Below are 19,188 nucleotides of genomic sequence, written 5' to 3'. Positions count from 1 at the left end.
TAGATGGATTAATTCAAGAAGTTGTAAACCTGGCCTTTAAGCACTTCAAATACAAAGAGGGGTACGATGATTTTTTACCTCTTAAAGCACAATTAAAGATTTTGTGTGTGCTTTTTGTTGAAAATGATAAATAAATGGACGTTTCAGGTATCTGGGCCCAAACACTGGCAACATGCACATCGTGGCTGACCTGTATGCTGAAGTAGTGGGAGTTGTTGCACAGTCAAGGTACTCTATTAAAGTCACTTTCACTGCTTTGCTCTGAGACTTTCACCCGCAACTTTCATCTTAATAGTTATGCAACTGGTTTACGCGTCTGTGAGGTGGATAAATCTGTTGTCACGCTTGCTAGGTGTCACCCAGCTGGCCCATTTCTCAACAAACACATGCCTCTACTTTACAAGTGACTAATGTGGTGTGTAAATGAGTGTAGTTAATCGTTATGTGTTCAAATCCATCTTAAAAATGATCATAAACGCACTTTGCTCATTCTGTATTAAGCATTAGTGGTTTACCAGGCAACTTAGCTAAAAAAAATAAATAAAAACAGACACTATCTTTTGTTAGAGTAATGAGTTTTCAAATTGATTTTGTGTGTTTTTTTTCACACAAAGCGGCAAAAACAGTGACTAAGCCTCGCTGTATCTTTTGGTTTGTATATCTGAGTTTATCCTTAAACACACTCTGTGCTAAACACAAAACTGATAACTCTTACTTAATCACATTGGCAACCCCTGAGAAACATGCAAAAGTATGAGGGGAAAAAAAGCACATGCTCTTTTCCCTCTGCATCACCCCTCCAGATGCCTTTCTAAATATAGAACAGGAGAATGCTGTTGGTAAAATGTATCTGGTCGGGGCGTGTATTTACACAAGTGCTCAGTAAAGTGCAACCACCCTTGTATGCATGCAAAAAACAGCTAAAGATGAGCCAAATCCGGCAGAAAGCCCTTCATGCGGCTTTTTCTGTTTTCAGGTTCCCTGCAGTGAGGAAGAAGTTCATCTCTGAGCTGAAGGAGCTGAGGCAGAAGGAGCAGAGCCCCTACGTCATCCAGTCCACCATCAGCCTCATCATGGGGCTCAAATTTTTCCGCATAAAAATGTACCCAGTCGAGGACTTTGAAGCCTCCTTCCAGTTCATGCAGGTAAACAATGATTAAAAGCTAACACTGCATTAGGATGGACTCCATCCATTCATCAACCAGTTAATAAAAACTATCAAAAAGCTTTCTAACCTCATTTTTTTTTTTAAGTTTTCTTGCAAGAACACCTGTATGACTTCATATCTCTCTTTGGTTTGTAGGAGTGTGCTCAGTATTTCTTGGAAGTCAAGGACAAAGACATTAAGCACTCTTTAGCCGGACTCTTTGTGGAAATACTTGTCCCTGTAGCAGCTGTAAGTGCTTTTTATCTCTCAGAGAAAAACCATAATTTAAAGCTAAACTTTAATTTCTGCACTTGTTCATGATGATAGAAAAAGTCATCTTTACAGACTATCCATCTTTTCCCCAGACTGTTAAGAACGAAGTAAACGTTCCATGTTTAAGGAACTTTGTGGAGAGTTTGTACGACACCACTCTGGACCTCTCCTCCAGGAAGAAGCACTCTCTGGTGAGTATTTTTGTATGGAAACCGAAAACGTCTTTTTATTTTTTTGGATCGTTTTCTTGTTTCATCAAGATCCATTATCTCGTTATAATGAAAAAAAGAAGTTTGTGTTCTTGCTATAATAAGATAATGAAGAACCTCTCTCCCTTTACCGCACAAAGACTCTGAGTCTTTACCTGAGAAAACGAGCTTTGTTTTCTCGTTATAACAAGATAGTGGTTCTCGAAAACGATAAAAAAACAGACAGGGCAGGCCGTTTTTGGCTTTTTGATTTTTTCTGTTTAATTTCATAAATTATTAGTGAAAGTCCATTCATTTGACAGAATACTTTTCCTAAAATGAAGGTCTTGTGAGCATGTGTTATTGTAACGTGCTCAAAATTAGGACTTAGCTCATTTTTAAACTTGTGTTACTCTTTTTCTTGATATCCTTTGACTTGAAAACAACAAAAAAATGTTTTAAAGAGTAGCTTTTCGGGGTGTAAGAAAATATCGAACCAGTAAAATATCGCAATACTTTGTTTGGCGATACTTGTATCGATTTAAAATACTGCAGAGGCAATATTTAATTAATTATTTATGAGAAAACACATAGTTGAGTCTTACTTTTGTTTTCCATTTACTTTTGTGAAAAAAAATATAAATATTCAGATAATTCTTCAGGATAAAAAAAAAAAAGATAAATATTTTTTTGTAGTCTTTTGAGTTATATCGGGATGCGTATCCATATCATGACACATGTATCGTGATAATTATTTCCATACTGTTTATTTTTAATTGTATTTTATTTCTACTTTGTTGTTTGAACTGTATTTTATTTTCTTGTGCTGATTCCTTTCAGCCCAGGTCTCCCTTGAAAAAGAGATCTAATCTGAATAGGATTTTCTGGTAAAATAAAGGTAAAATAAAATAAATTAATAGAAATGTCTTATATCGCCAGACTCTTGCCAGTATACGCCCCTAGTAGCTGTTGAAGTCTTCTCTTGTTCTGAGCTTCTTGAGCTTGTATCCATTTAGCTGTCGAGCTTGAATTCCCTTGAAAGCTTTCAGTCATGTCCAGAAGTTTCTGAGCACTTTTCTAGTCTGAGGATCCATCACTCTTAGTTCTTTGAGATGCTTAGCTTATGATAGATCCCTCCTGATAAAACAGAAACTATGTAAATTCACTTTCATTTCTTGCCATTTCTTGCTGGCATTTTTTAATTATTTTCCTTGGAAGTTTTGACACCCTAAGTAGAATATAGTGACATTTGTTGTTTTTTCACACACATTCAAATTTTGAAACTATATCTCATCTATATCAGAATCCAAGTATGCCAGCAGACTAAGCTGCATTTTTGCTCGATGACGTGGCATGTGTGCTTTTGCGGACATGTTTCTTTTTTCGCTGTGACCACCGAGTCCTAAAGGCTGAAGATGTCACACCGACGGCACGCACTTTTCCTTTGACAAATTCTCCAAATACTCAGATAAACTCACACGTCCAAATCTTAAGGCATCTCCTCGCTTGCAATTTTGTTTTTCACTTTTACCAGACAAATAGCGTTTCGCACACTTGCAAAAATGCGCCGCGTCGGACGCAGAAGAATGCACAGGCACGGAAGGAATGGCGGCAATGCGGCGCATTGCTGTCATTAGTATTGTTGTTCATTCTTGAAGGAAAGGATGGCTACTACCTATGTCATAAGCATCTGCAGGTAAATGAGGGCTGTTGCCAGGGAGATGCTTTCAAAACAATTCACTTGAACAACAGATCTGTGTTACATTTTAGAGTGAATACAGCACATTTTTTATTCTATGTTTCCTTTAAAGCCGCAAGTGGCGTTGGATGGCCCGCAGTCGCTACCCGCCCTCACCCTTGCCGCCTTTGATTTCCTTTTATGAAACAGGTTATACTAAATCTATTGTAGTTCGAATGATTAATTCCGTCATCTGATGTCTCCACTCCAGGCTCTTTACCCTCTGGTGACATGTCTGCTGTGCGTCAGTCAGAAACAGTTCTTCCTCAGTCGTTGGCACATTTTCCTCAACAACTGCCTCTCAAACCTAAAGGTCAGTTCCTCTCTGTGTCTCACACAAGTCAGACCTTCAGAGATGCTCTTACAGTAAATAAATAGGTCGACTTTGACAAAACAAAAGTGCTTACATGCCATTATGTGATAAAACTCCAGGAAGTGTTTTAACTTAAAGTCTTGTTGATTGATGTCAGTTGTTAACAACGCCCTGGGGTTGTTATGCTACTTTGCAATTTACGTCTGACGTTTTCTTCTCTTTCTGGATGAAGTTAATAAAAGAGTAAAAAATGATCCATGAATAAAAGATTAAAGTTCTGGAATGTATTTGTGCTACCGCAGAACAGGGACCCGAAAATGGCTCGCGTGGCTCTGGAGTCGCTCTACCGCCTGCTTTGGGTCTACATGATCCGAATAAAATGTGAAAGCAACACTGGAACGCAGAGGTAACATTCAGGCACAGTTTTAATTTTCCTCTGAAATGCTTTTAGGATCAAAATGTCCCTGGTAGTTAATATATATATCTTGTTGTGCATTATTACTCTTCAAAAGGTTGAAATATTATTAAAATGTTAAAATTAAAATTCTTTTTCTTTTTCAGTCGGCTGACATCCATCACATCCACTCTGTTTCCCAAAGGAAGTCGTAGTGTCGTACCCAGAGACATGCCCCTCAATATTTTTGTCAAGATCATCCAGTTTATTGCTCAGGTAAATGTATAAAAGTATTTAGACGAAGGTGCTTTTTATGTTGAAAAATCAAATGACTGGTGTCAACATAAAAAAAGTCCTAAAAAGTTGCACTGCAAAAATAGGCCCCATAGAAATAAGTCAGAAATTGTTACAATATAAGAAATTTACTTTAAATAAGCAAAAATAATCAAATAAATCTGTGAATGGGGTAAGAAAGATGGTCTTACCAAAAGAAAATCTATTCTACTGATGTTTTCTTTTAAACTAAGATTATTTTGTTATTTAAAAAAATCTTAATAAGATTATTTCCTTCTAAGAGTCTTTTTACTTTCTTAAGATCCTGTTTTTGCAGTGTGCCACCAATCATTTTATTTATTTATTTTTTCCTCAGGAGAGGCTGGATTTTGCAATGAAAGAGATCATATTTGACCTGCTAAGTGTTGGGAAGCCGGTCAAAGCCTTCAGTCTAAACCCTGAGGTAAATACATCCGACTCTGATCAATCATACTCCCACAGATCCTCTACCCCAACCTATTACACGCCACGAACTGGTATAAATTAGACAATATTTTCATGGACCGGTCTGAACGGACGGGGCTGAAGTTCGGATTTTTAAGCTTCCGGTTTCTGAAAATATGTTTTCAAAAGCTACTACAAGAAATTTTGTCTAAAGAAGTCGAAAAATATCAGTATTTTTTTTTTTTTTTTTTACAGATTACAAAGATTCAATGAAACAAAGTTTTGGATTTGTAGAAGTCGTCATTGTAGAAGAAAACATTACATGATTCCCAGAAGACGCAGCTAAACAACAGTGTCTTCTATGTAACTTAAAATGAACCACAAGAGTAAAATATTATTCCGTAGCAACATGATTCATAAGTATTTGTACCATTAAGGCACAAATCTTCAAACCACTATAATGTATAAAAACTGCAAAGTCTACGTTTGTCTTCCAGCGTATAAACATCGGTCTGCGTGCATTCCTGGTGATAGCAGATGCTCTGCAACAAAAAGACGGGGAACCTCCAATGCCCAACACCGGCGCCACTCTCCCCTCTGGGAACTCTTTAAAGAAGAAGAAGACGTATCTCAGCAAGACGCTAACTGAAGAGGAAGCCAAACTAATAGGTCTTTGCAGACACCCAATGGAAGATGGTGAATCCCATCACCATTTCTTACTAGTCTCTCCATCTGTCCTCCACAGGCATGTCCTTGTACTACTCACAGGTGCGCAAGTCTCTGGACAACATCCTCAGGCACTTGGATAAGGAAGTGGGTCGCTGCATGATGCTGACCAGCGTCCAGATGCTCAACAAAGAGCCAGAGGACATGATTACGTAAGTATTTGCCTTATAGTTGAATATTTTAGTGGTTTAGAAAAATGTTTAAGTCTCCCTTTTTTTTTTGTCATTAGTGGTGAAAGGAAGCCTAAAATCGACCTTTTCCGAACATGCGTAGCTGCAATTCCTCGCATCCTTCCTGACAGTATGTCCAAACAGGAGCTCATTGACTTACTGTCACGGTGAGTCCTGCATCAATCCTGTGTGGATCTTCAAAAAGCAAAAAAAAGACTTTCTCTTCCTGCACTTTGATTTCTTTTTTTTTCTGGAATTCTTATTAAAGATATTTATACTTATTCCCTTAGCCTCACGGTACACATGGACGACGAGCTTCGCCTCATTTCCCAGAACTCTCTGCAGAGCCTGTTGCTTGATTTCTCCGACTGGAGGGAAGACGTTCTATTTGGCTATACACATTTCCTTTTACGAGAGGTATAAAGGCATTACATTGAATCAAAATATTGCTACAGGTTCAGTAAAATAATATTTAAATAAATATTTAGAGTGCTCACATACCACATTTCCAAAGCTGACAAGTCCTAAATGGTAATAACAAGATCTAATACATTATTTTTTGGTTAAAAAAAGGCATAAATAAGAGAAATTTTACCTGGAATAACAATTCGATTTAGATATTACTGTTCACAAACTAATCGTGTGAATGCTTAGCAATCATTCAGCAATTTTAGCAAACTTGGCATCAAAACATTCAACTTGTTAAGAACATTACTGCATGTATTTTTGATTTTCATAATCTTTATAGTTTTTAAAATATTGAGCAAAATATGCCCCATAGGAAATTAATGAGAAAGTCATCAAATTTAATAATTTTAAGTAGATTAGCAACAAGCCTTTAAATATATTCATGGACTATGTTTTAATCTTTTATTGTAATTTTCAAAAAACTTGGAGTTTGGCTAATATTTTAGCAACAACGTAACATTTTTTTCTAATTTGGAATTTACTATGGTTTTTTTATCCTAATTTGGAGTTTAGCTAATACTTTACCAGCATGCTAACATTTTTGTCTAATTTGTTATCTACTGGGTTTTTAGACTAATTTAGAGTTTAGCTTTTATTTTAGCAACAGTCTAACGTTTTTGACTAATTTAGTGTACTGAGGAATTTAAGGCTATTTTGGAGTTTAGCTCATTTTCAAGAATTGTGCTAGCTTTTTTGGCTAATTTGGCATCTACTAAAGTTTTTTGGGCTAATTTGTAGTTTGGCTCATATTTTTAGCAACATGCTAACATTTTTTGACAATTTGTTATCAACTGAGGTATTTTAGGCTAATTTAGAGTTTAGCTTCTGTTTTAGCGACAGGCTAACATTTTTGACTAATTTAGGTTACTGAGGAATTTTTGCCTAACTTGGAGTTTAGCTAGTATTTAAGCAATGAGCTAGCTTTTTTGGCTGATTTGAAATCTACTAAGGTTTTTCTAGGCTAATTTAGGGTTTAGCTCATATTTAAGCAACACGCTAAACATTTTGTCCAAATTGGCCTGTATTAGTGATTTTTAAAGAATTTTAATAAACTCCACGGCTCTTGCATAATTCCTTAATAAAATTTCCAGTTTTTTAGCAAATTTAACATTGAACTACTTTCAGCAAAAAGCATTCACACTAGCATTATCACAGGCAATGCAACGTATCTAGTTTTTATTATTTTGAGCATCTGTTGTCAATCTCCTCCAGGTCCAAGATACCCATCAGGGCCTGCAGGATGCATCTGTGAAGCTTCTGCTCCAGCTGCTCACACAGTGGAGGTTAGCTTTGCAGCTGCAGGGGAAAATGCGAGGTGGAGTTGAGGTCAGCACGCCTAAAAGGATTTTCTTACTTAAAACCAACGAGTTCCAGTTCTGCTAAACTGCAGGTCTGTGTAATTTTTTTGTCCCCCTCTAACGCTCTCTGTTTTGTGTTTTCCTTGCACTTCAGGCCAGTCCCAGACTGCCAGACCGGAGCCCTCACTGGTCAGTTCTTCATGCGGTGGAGGGTCTGGCTCTGCTGCTCCTCTGCTCATGTCAGATCAGCACGAGGAAGCTGGCTGTCAGCGTGTTGAGGGAAATACGCCTCCTCTTTGCAGCACTGGGGCATGCAGAGGTACATACGGAATTTTCTTCTGTTTAAAAGCTATGCGTATTAGAATAAGAGATGCAGATTAAGTGCCAGTTTCAAAGTGAGAAAGCTGTCGAAAGCACAGCCAACTCATTAGAACGTCCACATTGTGTAACACGCTACAGAAATAGCTGACTCTATAAATGTCACTCCCTGCAGGATGATGACAAACCAATGATAGAGGTCATGGACCAGCTGAGCCCCGCTGTAATGGACAGTATTATTCATGTGGCTGTTTCTGATTCTGTAAGTGCTTCGAAAAATTATACTATTATATTATATTTTTCCTGCTGTACTATAACCTCTAAACACCCTCTCTTCACTTTCTCAGTCCACATTACCACTCAACCACCACGTTGACCTCCAGTGGTTGGTGGATTGGACCGCTCGGCTGGTGAACAGTTCCTACGACGTGAAGAGTCCCAGCCACGTTTGGATTTTTGCTCAGTGTGTGAAGGACCCGTGGGTGCTCTGCCTGCACATCTTCTTGCGACAGGAGCACCTCCCCAAACACTGTCCCATCGCTCTGGGTTACGCTTGGCCGTACGTCTTCACACGGCTACAGCTGCTGCTGCCACTCCTAGACCCCAAGTAAGAAAATAAACGTATATCACACACAAACATTCAGTCAAATTTGTTATCTTTGTTGATTCAATTTCTTTCTTTTTTTCCAGCAGTCCAGTTAACGCAAAGAAGACCAGCACAGCGGGCTCCAGCGACAGCTACATCTCCCTGTGGCGTAATTACCTGATTCTCTGTCTGGGTGTAGCTAAGCCGAGCATCATGTCACCCGGCCACCTCAGGGCTTCCACACCTGAGATCACGGCCACCACACCTGACGGCAGCGTCACCTATGACAACAAGGTAGCTGCTTCTGCTTCTAAAGAAACCAAAGAGCTTCAAAGCATAACATTATAACAATAAAATGCTACATTTGGGCTTTTAAGTCACAATTTCATCGTTTGTTTTTTTATCAGTTTCCAGTCTTATTGAATCAAATTATTATATTTTTTTTTTTCTTCTTTAGGTGATAGGCACTCCCTCTGTGGCCTGCCTGTTAAAACAGTTGGTTCCACTGATGAGAACAGAGAGTCTGGATATCACAGAGTCTCTAGTTCTGGGGTTTGGATGCACGAATGCTTTGGTCTTCAGGTATTTGAACTTAAAAATGCCCTATCAGTCTTCTATAGTAGAACATTTTAAAATAGGGAAGGTCGAGACCCTTTTTTCAGCATGTTCTCTGAGTTAAAAAAAAATCATTCACTTTTATTTTGGCAGAAAAAATACACAAGAATTGTACTTGTTTTGTTGGAATGACTCTCCCTTGTCATGAAAAAAAAAAACCCCTTTGCTGATGTAGAAAAGGAAAGAGATGTATTACATTTTTTTCAAAGAACAGAGGCTTCATTGTGCGAAGAAGGTATTTCATTTTGAAGGAGACATACTATTTTTATCTGAGCAACCTTTCTAAAAAAGAAGCTCATTGTTTACAAAGAGATTAAGGTCTGTCCAGACTAAATTCATCTCACATCACTTTGAGGATTACAGTTTAAATGTGGGATATTTAAGAAGAAAAAAATGCATCTGTTGGATTATAAATGAGACATTCTTTACAAAGAAATCAGATTTGATTATCTTTTTAGGTGCTTTGTTTGATGTGAGATAACGTCTGCTGTCTGATTTACAGGGAACTGGTTGAAGAACTCCATCCACTAATGAAGGAAGCTCTGGAACGCAGACCTGAGGTAGCCTAAAATGTTTTAAAATTTAAAATGACCTTTACCTGCTGACATCTAGATATGCTGATGTGATAAACAGCCATAAATATCAACAGAAATATAAAAGATGGAGCCATTTTACTCAAGTTTTATGTTCTACGACTTTTGAAAAGTAGTTTTTTATATGCGTTTTCTGCTACTTCCTGTCACATTTGATCAAAAAAGTAATGAATCTGGCCAAATTCACTCTCTACTACAAAATAAAGTTTATGCCATATGTTGGCAGTCTACTTTATTAATATTTTCTGAGAAACTTTGTACTATTTTTCTCCTAATCTTGATCAAATTGTCCCTCCCCGTTTTTTTTTTCTTTTTAATTAATTATTAAAACTAGTAGCCGGGTTAGGCTCCAGCAACCCCACGACGTCAAGAAGATGAATGAATGAATTATTAAAACTTTATTTTACCAGGTGAAAAACCCATTGAGATCAGGATTTTTTTTTTCAAGGGTGACCTGGCCAAGAGGTCAGCAGCACACATCATTTAAATATGGTTCTAATGTAAAACAAAAATATAAATGAAAGATGACTTCACAATATTTACAATATTACAGTTGAAATTGAGGTGCAATATAGTAACAGTGTTTTTAAGAAGTAATTTTTGTGTTTTTAGAGGGGAATTTTTGTAATCCTGTTTTACACACATAATAAATGAAGATTATTGCAGCTTTAATAGACTAATGCAGCTGTCAAGTGCTGTAAATATAATGCTGATCCCTTATTAATCTCCCAATTAAACATACAACTCAACCGATAGTCTTAGGGAATAGTCATGTAATACTCATGAAAGAATTACTATTCGATGTGCCGCTTTTCTCCTTTAGAATCTACTGGAATTACCATGTTAACGGTTGAAAAGTTACAGTATGTTAAAGATTTTGTGTTTAAGCGTCAGATGTTAAAGTTAAATTTTATCAGTCCACCTAAAGGTCAAGAAAAATGCCCAAACCTTAGATAGCTTTTATTTTGAAAATCTACAAGCCTCAGTGTTTTAAAACCTTTAGTTTAAAAGGAGACTTCACTATTATCACGAGACAGAAAGTGTATGGTTTAGTAATAGATATTGTCCTAATAGAAACATATTAGAATGAAACTATAATTTAATGAACTTTAAAAATTGTTGGACTTTGTATGCAGTTGATGAGACTTAACTTATTTCAGAACCCAACTTCTAGTTAAAAAAAGGTTTTAATCTCAAATTCTTAAATTACTGTTGTTTAGTGATTAGGTGGTAAGAATCTAGGCTTACTAAGTCAACATGAACACAGTGTTTCATTGTGTGAGTAATCATTCCTCCCATGATCGAAATGTTTGTGTAAAGCCTTAAGACAGACAGCTGTGAAAAATGAAAAAAGGGAACGTCACAATTCCTCCACAACACTGCTTAAATTAATCCCTCTTCAATCCATCCTGAACTTCTCCTCCATTGTTCTTGAGTTTATGATTGTGAAAAGGGGGTTTTCACTCATTTTCAGTTTATGTAATGGCACTGAAGCTTTTGCTTTTAAGCCTGTATTAAATTTCTAAGACACTCAGTATGAGGACTTTTCAGATGATGCTTGAAAGTTTCACTTTTTATAACCAACTGGAAGATTAAATATGGCCATAAACAACCTTTTTTCTTCTTTCAGAATAAGAAGCGCAGAGAGAGGAGAGATCTCCTCCGACTGCAGCTGCTGAGGATATTTGAACTGCTGGCTAACGCGAGCGTCATCAGTGACAGGTAACTCGCATGTCTGCAACTGAGAATTCAAACGTTTTTTAATAGATGCTGGCTGTGAAAGTGGAACTTTCATGAGACCTAATTTGCATCTGTCAGCAACCGTTTTTTTCCCCTTTTTCACAGCACGAACGGCGCTCTGGAGCGTGACTCGCTGGCAATGGGGGCTTTGTTCCTGGAGTACGTGGATCTGACCAGGATGCTTCTGGAAGCCGAGAACGAGAAAGAGCTGGATGTACTCAAAGACATCCGAGCTCATTTCAGCGGGATGATTGCTAATCTCATTCAGTGTGTCCCCGGTAAATCATGATTCATTCTCCAGTTTGTTCAAATTCAGGGCAGGTTTTTATTAAAATGACCGTGCTCCCATTTAAAATTCATGTTTCCAGTCCAGAACAGGCGCTTCCTGTTCCCTCAGCAGTCTCTGAGGCACCACCTCTTCATCCTCTTCAGCCAGTGGGCTGGACCCTTCAGTGTTATGTTCACGCCGCTTGACCGTTACAGCGATCGCAACCACCAAATCACCCGCTACCAGTACTGCGCTCTCAAAGTAAGCAATTCACATGATCATGAATCAAAATGGAAAAAAAAGGAATAGAACGTGCACTGAATGTAAAAAAATGTTTTTTTTTCTACAGGCCATGTCTGCGGTTCTGTGCTGTGGTCCCGTTTTTGACAATGTTGGTCTGTCTACTGATGGCTACTTGTATAAATGGCTGGACAATATTTTGGCCTGTCACGACCTGCGGGTAAGCTAACTCTAGGACCTTCCATTAAAGACCCACTTTGATGAAAATAGTGTTTTTGCTGTTTTTAACATGTTTTTGTGGCATTTTTATCATGATGGAGGACATATAGAAAGAAATGTAAGCTAAAAAAAACCTTAGTGACATAGAAAATACACCTGGCAGACCACAAGCTCCCTGCTCAACTCCATTCCGATGCATTCACTTGCAGACAAATAGATCCATGTACGTCTTCACTTTCCTCGTCTGAGCTGGAATCTGGATCAAAGCTGTACGGCTGGATAGCTTCAATATTGCTCGACATTTTCGTTGCACCGCTAATGTTAGCTTAGGGGTAAGCTAGCAGAAGAGCATGAAAACAGAGAGCTCTCAGCAAGGGGAAGAGGAAGAGGGGGCGGGCTTACTTCGTGCCAACAGTCTCGCTCACAACTCGGATACAAGTTTTTAATGAATTCCTGCTGCTCTGCATAAACTATGTCCTAGAAAATGACAGTTTTGATTATTTTTGCTAAAAAGTGCATACTTATTATTAAAAGACCACTGGGAACACTTACAATAGATCAAAAGATGATCAGATTGGGTCTTTAGCACAAAATATTGTGTTGTATGATCACTGCAATTAGAAAAAAAGTTTACTTTTCAAAACCTAATCTTTATGATTTCTCTTTAGTCTGGTTCTGTCAGCGAGGCGGTACCTCTAAATCAGGAGTCTGCAACCTTTAACGCCAAAATAGTCATTTAGTCTCGTGTCTTACAGACCAGAACCCAACGAGAGCCACAAAGTCCAACTTAATCCTTTAAAAATGCACAATATTATGATTTTTTAACAACTAAGCATTTATTTCTAAATATCGTTTTTAAATATTACAATAATTGAATTACAACGGTGTCTATATGTTTCTATATAAAAGTTATTACTTTTTTTTTTACTTTTGACAGCAGCGGACACTTCCTTTCAAAATAAAACTAACTGCTCTCATGTTTAGGGATGAAAGAGCTACATGTTGGCACACACAGATTGCAGACTCCTGCTCTAAATGATCCCATATGTTCACTTAGGTTCACCGTTTGGGCTGTGAAGTGGTCATCCTGCTTTTAGAACTGAATCCAGACCAAATTAATCTCTTCAACTGGGCTGTGGATCGCTGCTTCACTGGGTCCTACCAACTGGCGTCCGGCTGCTTCAAGGCCATCGCCACCGTCTGCTGCAACAGGTCACCTAATATTGCTTAGATTCAGGATAAGCTGAAAGAAAAATCATTATTTCACATCAATTAACAATGTAAAACAACTGTCTGACAGGAATTACCCATGTGACCTGGTGACGCTGCTCAACCTCGTCTTGTTCAAGGCCTCAGACTCCAGTAGGGAAATCTATGAAATCTCCATGCAGCTGATGCAGGTAGGGCAGAGTTTTGATTTATATTATTTATTGACTGCTTAAAGCAAGGTGAAATCACAACCTCTATGTCTGTGTCTGCAGGTGCTGGAATCCAAACTGTCTGTGTACTCTAAGAGGATGGTGGAGCAGAAGCCTGGAAATATTCTATACGGAACCCACGGTCCTCTACCTCCTCTGTACAGCGTCAATCTGTCTCAGCTCTCCATCCAGCTTGCCAGCATGTACCCAGAGCTCACGCTGCCTCTTTTCTCAGGTAGATTAGCTCTATATTTACTCCATTTGTGTGAAACTTTATTATTTGAGATGCAAAACTTGAACATTTTTAAGAGAAATCTTCATAGTAAACTGGATACAATCGGATTTGTCCGCTGTGCTAAGAACAGGTAAAAAGATTGAAAAGATCCAGTCCTGAAGCGATTGTTAACTCCGGGGTGTCTCGTGTCTTTGAACTCCCAAAAGAATGTTTCGCCTCGTCAAAGCACTAACTGTGCTCCATTTATCACCGTGACTTGTTTCTGTTCCTGCAGAGGTGAGTCAGCGTTTCCCAACCACACACACCAATGGCAGACAGATTATGCTGTCATACCTGCTGCCCTGGCTCAGTAACATCGAGCTGGTAGACAATGGGCTCCTTCCCCCTGCATCAAGCCCATGCACACCTGAGGAGGAAACCCACAGTCAGGGTCAGGGCATGTGTCCCAGTCTGAGAGGAAACGGCTGGGGCTCCCTGCAGGCCACTTCGCTGGTGCTCAACAACCTCATGTTCATGACTGCTAAGGTAGGAAGTTAGTTCTGTGAAGTCCATTAACAGAAAGTGATGTTTTATTAATACTGGATTGTATTGTTTTCATGTGTTCAGTATGGAGATGAGGTTCCAGGTCCAGAGATCGAGAACGCCTGGAATGCTCTGGTATCCAATGACAGCTGGAGCAACAACTTGCGAATCACTCTGCAGTTTCTTATAAGCCTGTGTGGAGTCAGCAGCGACACCACATTGTTACCTTATGTAAGTCCAAAATCGTTCAAAGGAGAAAAAATCGCTGAAACTAGGAATGTCCTGATCCGATCACATGATCAAAAACTGACCCCCGTCACAATTTTCCGACTCAATGGGACGTGAATGATGTATCCCAATCAGGGATCAGATATTTATTTTATTTAAGCCCGGAATCAATTAAAAAATCACTAATGAAAATGTGAATCACATATGATCAAAAATGTTTATTAGTTGTGAGGATACTAAAGTCACTAAACTTTTATTAATTATTACCTATTTGAGTGTTAAATGATAAAATAAGTTAATAAAATAACATTTGTGGTCAACCTGAATCTGAATCTCCAATTTTTAAAAGTTTTACACAAGTATCAGATTGAAAAATCCGTAGCTGACATAAAATGAATTAAACGCAGCTTTAATTTTATTTTGCTTATGTTATCAGATAAAGAAGGTGGTGATCTACATGTGTCGCAACAACACCATCCAAACCATGGAGGAGCTCCTGTTTGAGCTGCAGCAGACCGACCCGGTCAACCCCGTGGTTCTGCACTGTGACAACCCCCCTTTCTATCGCTTTGCTGCAAGCAACAAAGCCCCCACCTCCCAAACGGGTGAGAAACCCGTCTCTTTTCTCTTCACATTGTAAGACCATTCCACAGCTTTTTATAAATGTCTTAAATACATTTGTCTGTAGGCACAACCTCCAGCAGTAACACAGTGGTGGCTGGCCAAGAGATGCTTCCAGACACCGATGAGAACAAACTCGCCCGGGAGAATGAAGAGCGGTGAGCATCCACACACTTTTATGGAATGCGAGTGGGAGCATTCAGTTGTGTTTGACTTGTGTTGTTGTTTCTTTATCCCAGGAGGGCCAGGGCTCACAACAGACTGGAATCTCGTTACAGCAACAGCTCTGGAGGCTCCTACGAGGATGAAAAGAGTAGGTTGTTGTATTTCAAGAAAGAAAAGTTTGATTGGTTGGTAATGAAAATACTATTGTCCCTTTAATTAACTTCCACTGTAAAATACCACTATCTTTCCTGCTGCAAAGCCGCCTGCTGAGACATTTCAGTCATTATTCTCTAACAAGCAAGATTGTGCAAGTAACCTGAAGGGCTCATTTACAGCCCGAGTAATAAATCTCATGACAGGATCTCCTTAAAGCCAGAGAAACTTATCTTTATTAACCATCAAACCTCAGGGAGTTTCCCTCCGCTCATGCGAGACCCAGCTGCTCAGTGCAGCATGACTCAGGCTAAAAAGCAAAGAGGAGTAAAGGCAGACCTGCAGTCCTCAAACGCTCTCTATAGGTGGTTAATGGAAAAAGTGGAAGGTTCTCTGACGTTAAAGACTAAATGTAGACTGATTCTGACAGCAGGGAGCTAAAATGACCAACTCTTTCTCTGAGGAATGAGCCCCTTTCTAAACTCAGACTGTATATTTTAGCAGACATTTTGTCAAAATCCCACATACTGTATAGTCATGTGTAATTTCACTGATGTTGTTTTGTTTTTTGGATTTTTGTTTTACCTTCTTTAGCTGATCCGTTGCCCCCGTATGCCGGTTGGCTGCTGAGCGTCCTGGAGAACAACCGTCCTCAGCCGTTACCCATGCCGGTTAACGGAGGCTGCTGGGCTCCTCTGGTCGACTATCTTCCTGAAACCATCACACCTAGAGGACCTCTACACAGGTATGCTCACTCACAAACACAAATGCAGCATTCCCTCATTTATCCCACGAGTTATGTTCTAAAACTAAGGTAAAATCCAGATGTTTTAGGCTATAAAACCCCTCACTACAAGCATTATATCGCCACACTATCACATGTTTAAACTCTAAAAATACAAACTTTAAAGAAAAATGTGTCAAATATTATAGAATGAAAACGAAGATCTGATCAAGATTGAAGATTTGACAAACTTGAACACATTCTGTACAGGAGACACGGCCCGGAGGAGATTGATTGACGAGGTATTTTAGGGTGTAGAACACTGTGTGCTGTTTCAAAGAAAAGCATGCAAAACTGCCCAAAAAAGATCTCTGGAATTTCAAAAGGAACATTGTAATACAATTTAATTGAAGCAAATTTACACACATAAAACAGGTTCAATAAAAGAGCAGTGACTAAACTATAAGTCGTGCTGTCAAAAGACAAATTTATACATAGCATGGCTGCACTGGAAGTGGACAAAACTGCAACACAGTATTGTATTAATTGCCTTTTCCTCATAAAATTGGTGAATTTCATTAACTTTTTTGGTTAAACAATATTTTTTTGTTACCTGTATTTAAAGATCTACTCCAATGAAAACTTTTTTTTTTATTTAACATGCTCTGGTAGCATTTTTCTGATAATGGAGAACATATATTAAGAATATACAGCTGAAAATAGCATTTCTGAGTATTTCTTTTATCAAATCATGTGAATGAGGAGCCGACCAAAAAATGCAGTTAAAAAAAACAGAGCAAAAAAAGCTTATTTGTGACATAGAAAATATGCTCAGTGGCCCATAAGCTTTCTGCTCTGCTTAAACAGAGAGCTCTCAGCAATGGGGAGGGGAAGGGAGGCGGGGTTACCCTGTGCCAACAGTCCCGCCCACAACTTAGAGCTGAATTTCTAGTGAAACCATGTTTTATAAAATGACTTGTTTTAGGCTAAAAATGGCATAATCATAATTCAAAACTACTGAGAACACTTTTAAAATAAAAAAAAATGTTTTTTAAGTGTTTTCTATATCACTTATTTGATTTCATGTTGTCTTTTCGTTAGAGGATGAGAATTTAAATAACTTTGTTCTCACTCTTTGGGGACTTAATGACCTAAATAATTGGAGCTTTAAAAAAAGTAAATTTTGGAATATTTGCGTCAACCAAAACTGTATTTTAATTGTTTCAAACTGGTTTTTTTACACACAAATAAGTGATCATGTTAGTTTAACACCTGACTTAACAATTTAAGAATAAAATTGTCTTCATGGATTTTATATTCTTCTTCAGGTGTAACATCGCTGTAATCTTTATGACTGAAATGGTGGTGGACCACAGCGTGAGGGAAGACTGGGCTCTGCACCTGCCTCTGCTGCTACACGCACTTTTCCTGGGTAGGTGGCCTCAGCACGCGCACAGACAGAACAGGAGCGTCTGCATATTCTCCTTCATCTAGTTCTTAAGAAAACAACCTTAACCAGAAGAGATAGGATCTCAGTCGTCAACCCATCCTTTCTAAACTGTATTGTCACACAAAAGCACTTAGAAGAAAACCTGGAGTGCGTGGGAAACGTCTGCCGTCTTGTGACAATGATGATAATGTGCTTTAGTACAGTCTGTCCCCCACACCCATACCCACACCTGTGGGCACAAATGGAGTCTGTCAGCTGTGCAGACATCAGCTGTGACATATTCTGCATTTTCTACATACTGGAAGTCAAGTACAGACTGCGCGTTACCATCTCATCTTTGTTATGCTTTAATGCATGAATTCCTGTGAGCTGGAGCAGCAATGGTCCAATTCCTGACTTTCTAGTTTAGCAAAACCATTACATAAGAAGCAATAATAATTTCTTACTGACAAAAGCACTTTTGGAAATAAGAAAAAACATTTGAATGGTTAGCAATTTTCAAAATTAGCTTCTTCAAACAGTAGTTGCAGAAAAGTCCGTACAAGTATGGGAAAGTATCACAGGGCTGTATGTTTGCAAAGTTCTGACCCAAGCCATAAATTCTCATTTCATTTTGTCAGGTTTGGACCACTACAGACCAGAGGTCTACGAGCACAGCAAGCGTCTCCTCCTCCACCTCCTCATTGCCCTCTCCTGCAACAACAACTTTCAGGTCTGAGCAGGAGGCCGCCCGCTTTTATGATTTATCCACTTCAACTGTAGGAAAAAAAAAATGCTCTGCTTGATGCTGAAAACTCGCCGTGGACTCTGGGGAAGTTGCTTCTGAAGAGTTGTGTGTGTTTGCAGGTCATTGCCTCAGTTCTAATGCTCACAAGGGAGATCACTGACAACAAAACCCTCACAATCAAGTCCAACTATCACACAGAGTACCAGCAGTCGCGTAAGGAGAACATTTGCCGCTGTTTCATTTGTTTGTGAATAAATCACAATAATTCATATCACTTGATTTACTGAATCAAAAGCACTTTTTTATACGTGTCAATTTAACTTATTATAAATTATTTGCTCTTTCAGAAGTACCTGACTTTCTGCGAGAGTGGCAGACCTCTCCTGTCGTGGACTCTGGGCTCAGCTCCACGTCCAACTCTTCCTCTACTAGTCTGGGTGGTGGCAGCACAGCAGGCAGCGTCGGGAATTTGCCTCTTGTAACGCCTGACGACCTGGAAGATCTTGAAGACACGCCCAGCGAGACGGACGAGAAGACCAACAAACTCATCGAGTTCCTGTCCACCAGGTAAACACAAACCCAGCAGATGTTTAGCCCAAAGAGATGTGCCTCAAACGTGAGAGCATCACCGCCGTGCGTTAAGGGTTGAACATGTGTAACCTGTATGTGGTGCTACTGGTGGCGGGTTTACAGTGCTTGGAGTACTGTGTTGTCGTTGCTCAGAGCTATTGGGCCTTTGTGGGCGCATGAAGACATCACTCCAAAGAACCCCAACTCCAAGAGCACAGAGCAGCTTTCCAACTTCCTGCGCCACGTCATTTCTGTCTTCAAGGAGTCCAAAACTGGTAAGAAACCACTTGTTAGTAGTTTGGAAGTACATTTAGCAAAAATAAATATATTCAAGTTTATTTTTTAAGTATCATTTTTAAAACTA

At 38.9% G+C, this 19,188-nt stretch overlaps 1 protein-coding gene across 1 annotated transcript in view; it reads left to right on the top strand.

Annotated features, from left to right (window-relative positions):
* The window catches only part of fryb (furry homolog b (Drosophila)), a 39,834-nt gene that overhangs the window by 5,971 nt on the left and 14,675 nt on the right, over positions 1 to 19,188 (top strand). Inside the window, exons 6-43 of the mRNA XM_024263930.2 lie at positions 1 to 61; positions 148 to 228; positions 977 to 1,145; positions 1,304 to 1,396; positions 1,513 to 1,611; positions 3,558 to 3,659; positions 3,962 to 4,065; positions 4,221 to 4,329; positions 4,703 to 4,789; positions 5,268 to 5,439; positions 5,516 to 5,648; positions 5,726 to 5,833; positions 5,957 to 6,083; positions 7,347 to 7,460; positions 7,587 to 7,751; positions 7,926 to 8,012; positions 8,098 to 8,357; positions 8,441 to 8,630; positions 8,794 to 8,918; positions 9,454 to 9,511; positions 11,175 to 11,266; positions 11,390 to 11,562; positions 11,653 to 11,813; positions 11,902 to 12,012; positions 13,069 to 13,223; positions 13,312 to 13,411; positions 13,493 to 13,664; positions 13,939 to 14,189; positions 14,271 to 14,417; positions 14,851 to 15,019; positions 15,103 to 15,193; positions 15,275 to 15,348; positions 15,948 to 16,098; positions 17,406 to 17,509; positions 18,148 to 18,239; positions 18,374 to 18,467; positions 18,602 to 18,821; positions 18,978 to 19,099. Of these exons, the coding sequence (XP_024119698.1) occupies positions 1 to 61; positions 148 to 228; positions 977 to 1,145; positions 1,304 to 1,396; positions 1,513 to 1,611; positions 3,558 to 3,659; positions 3,962 to 4,065; positions 4,221 to 4,329; positions 4,703 to 4,789; positions 5,268 to 5,439; positions 5,516 to 5,648; positions 5,726 to 5,833; positions 5,957 to 6,083; positions 7,347 to 7,460; positions 7,587 to 7,751; positions 7,926 to 8,012; positions 8,098 to 8,357; positions 8,441 to 8,630; positions 8,794 to 8,918; positions 9,454 to 9,511; positions 11,175 to 11,266; positions 11,390 to 11,562; positions 11,653 to 11,813; positions 11,902 to 12,012; positions 13,069 to 13,223; positions 13,312 to 13,411; positions 13,493 to 13,664; positions 13,939 to 14,189; positions 14,271 to 14,417; positions 14,851 to 15,019; positions 15,103 to 15,193; positions 15,275 to 15,348; positions 15,948 to 16,098; positions 17,406 to 17,509; positions 18,148 to 18,239; positions 18,374 to 18,467; positions 18,602 to 18,821; positions 18,978 to 19,099 (4,923 nt within the window). The remainder of the gene's footprint in view (positions 62 to 147; positions 229 to 976; positions 1,146 to 1,303; positions 1,397 to 1,512; positions 1,612 to 3,557; positions 3,660 to 3,961; positions 4,066 to 4,220; positions 4,330 to 4,702; positions 4,790 to 5,267; positions 5,440 to 5,515; positions 5,649 to 5,725; positions 5,834 to 5,956; positions 6,084 to 7,346; positions 7,461 to 7,586; positions 7,752 to 7,925; positions 8,013 to 8,097; positions 8,358 to 8,440; positions 8,631 to 8,793; positions 8,919 to 9,453; positions 9,512 to 11,174; positions 11,267 to 11,389; positions 11,563 to 11,652; positions 11,814 to 11,901; positions 12,013 to 13,068; positions 13,224 to 13,311; positions 13,412 to 13,492; positions 13,665 to 13,938; positions 14,190 to 14,270; positions 14,418 to 14,850; positions 15,020 to 15,102; positions 15,194 to 15,274; positions 15,349 to 15,947; positions 16,099 to 17,405; positions 17,510 to 18,147; positions 18,240 to 18,373; positions 18,468 to 18,601; positions 18,822 to 18,977; positions 19,100 to 19,188) is intronic.

Source organism: Oryzias melastigma, linkage group LG14, assembly GCF_002922805.2.
Source record: "Oryzias melastigma strain HK-1 linkage group LG14, ASM292280v2, whole genome shotgun sequence".
NCBI classification, from domain to species: Eukaryota; Metazoa; Chordata; class Actinopteri; order Beloniformes; family Adrianichthyidae; genus Oryzias; species Oryzias melastigma.
This window is presented reverse-complemented; position numbering and strand designations above follow the sequence as displayed.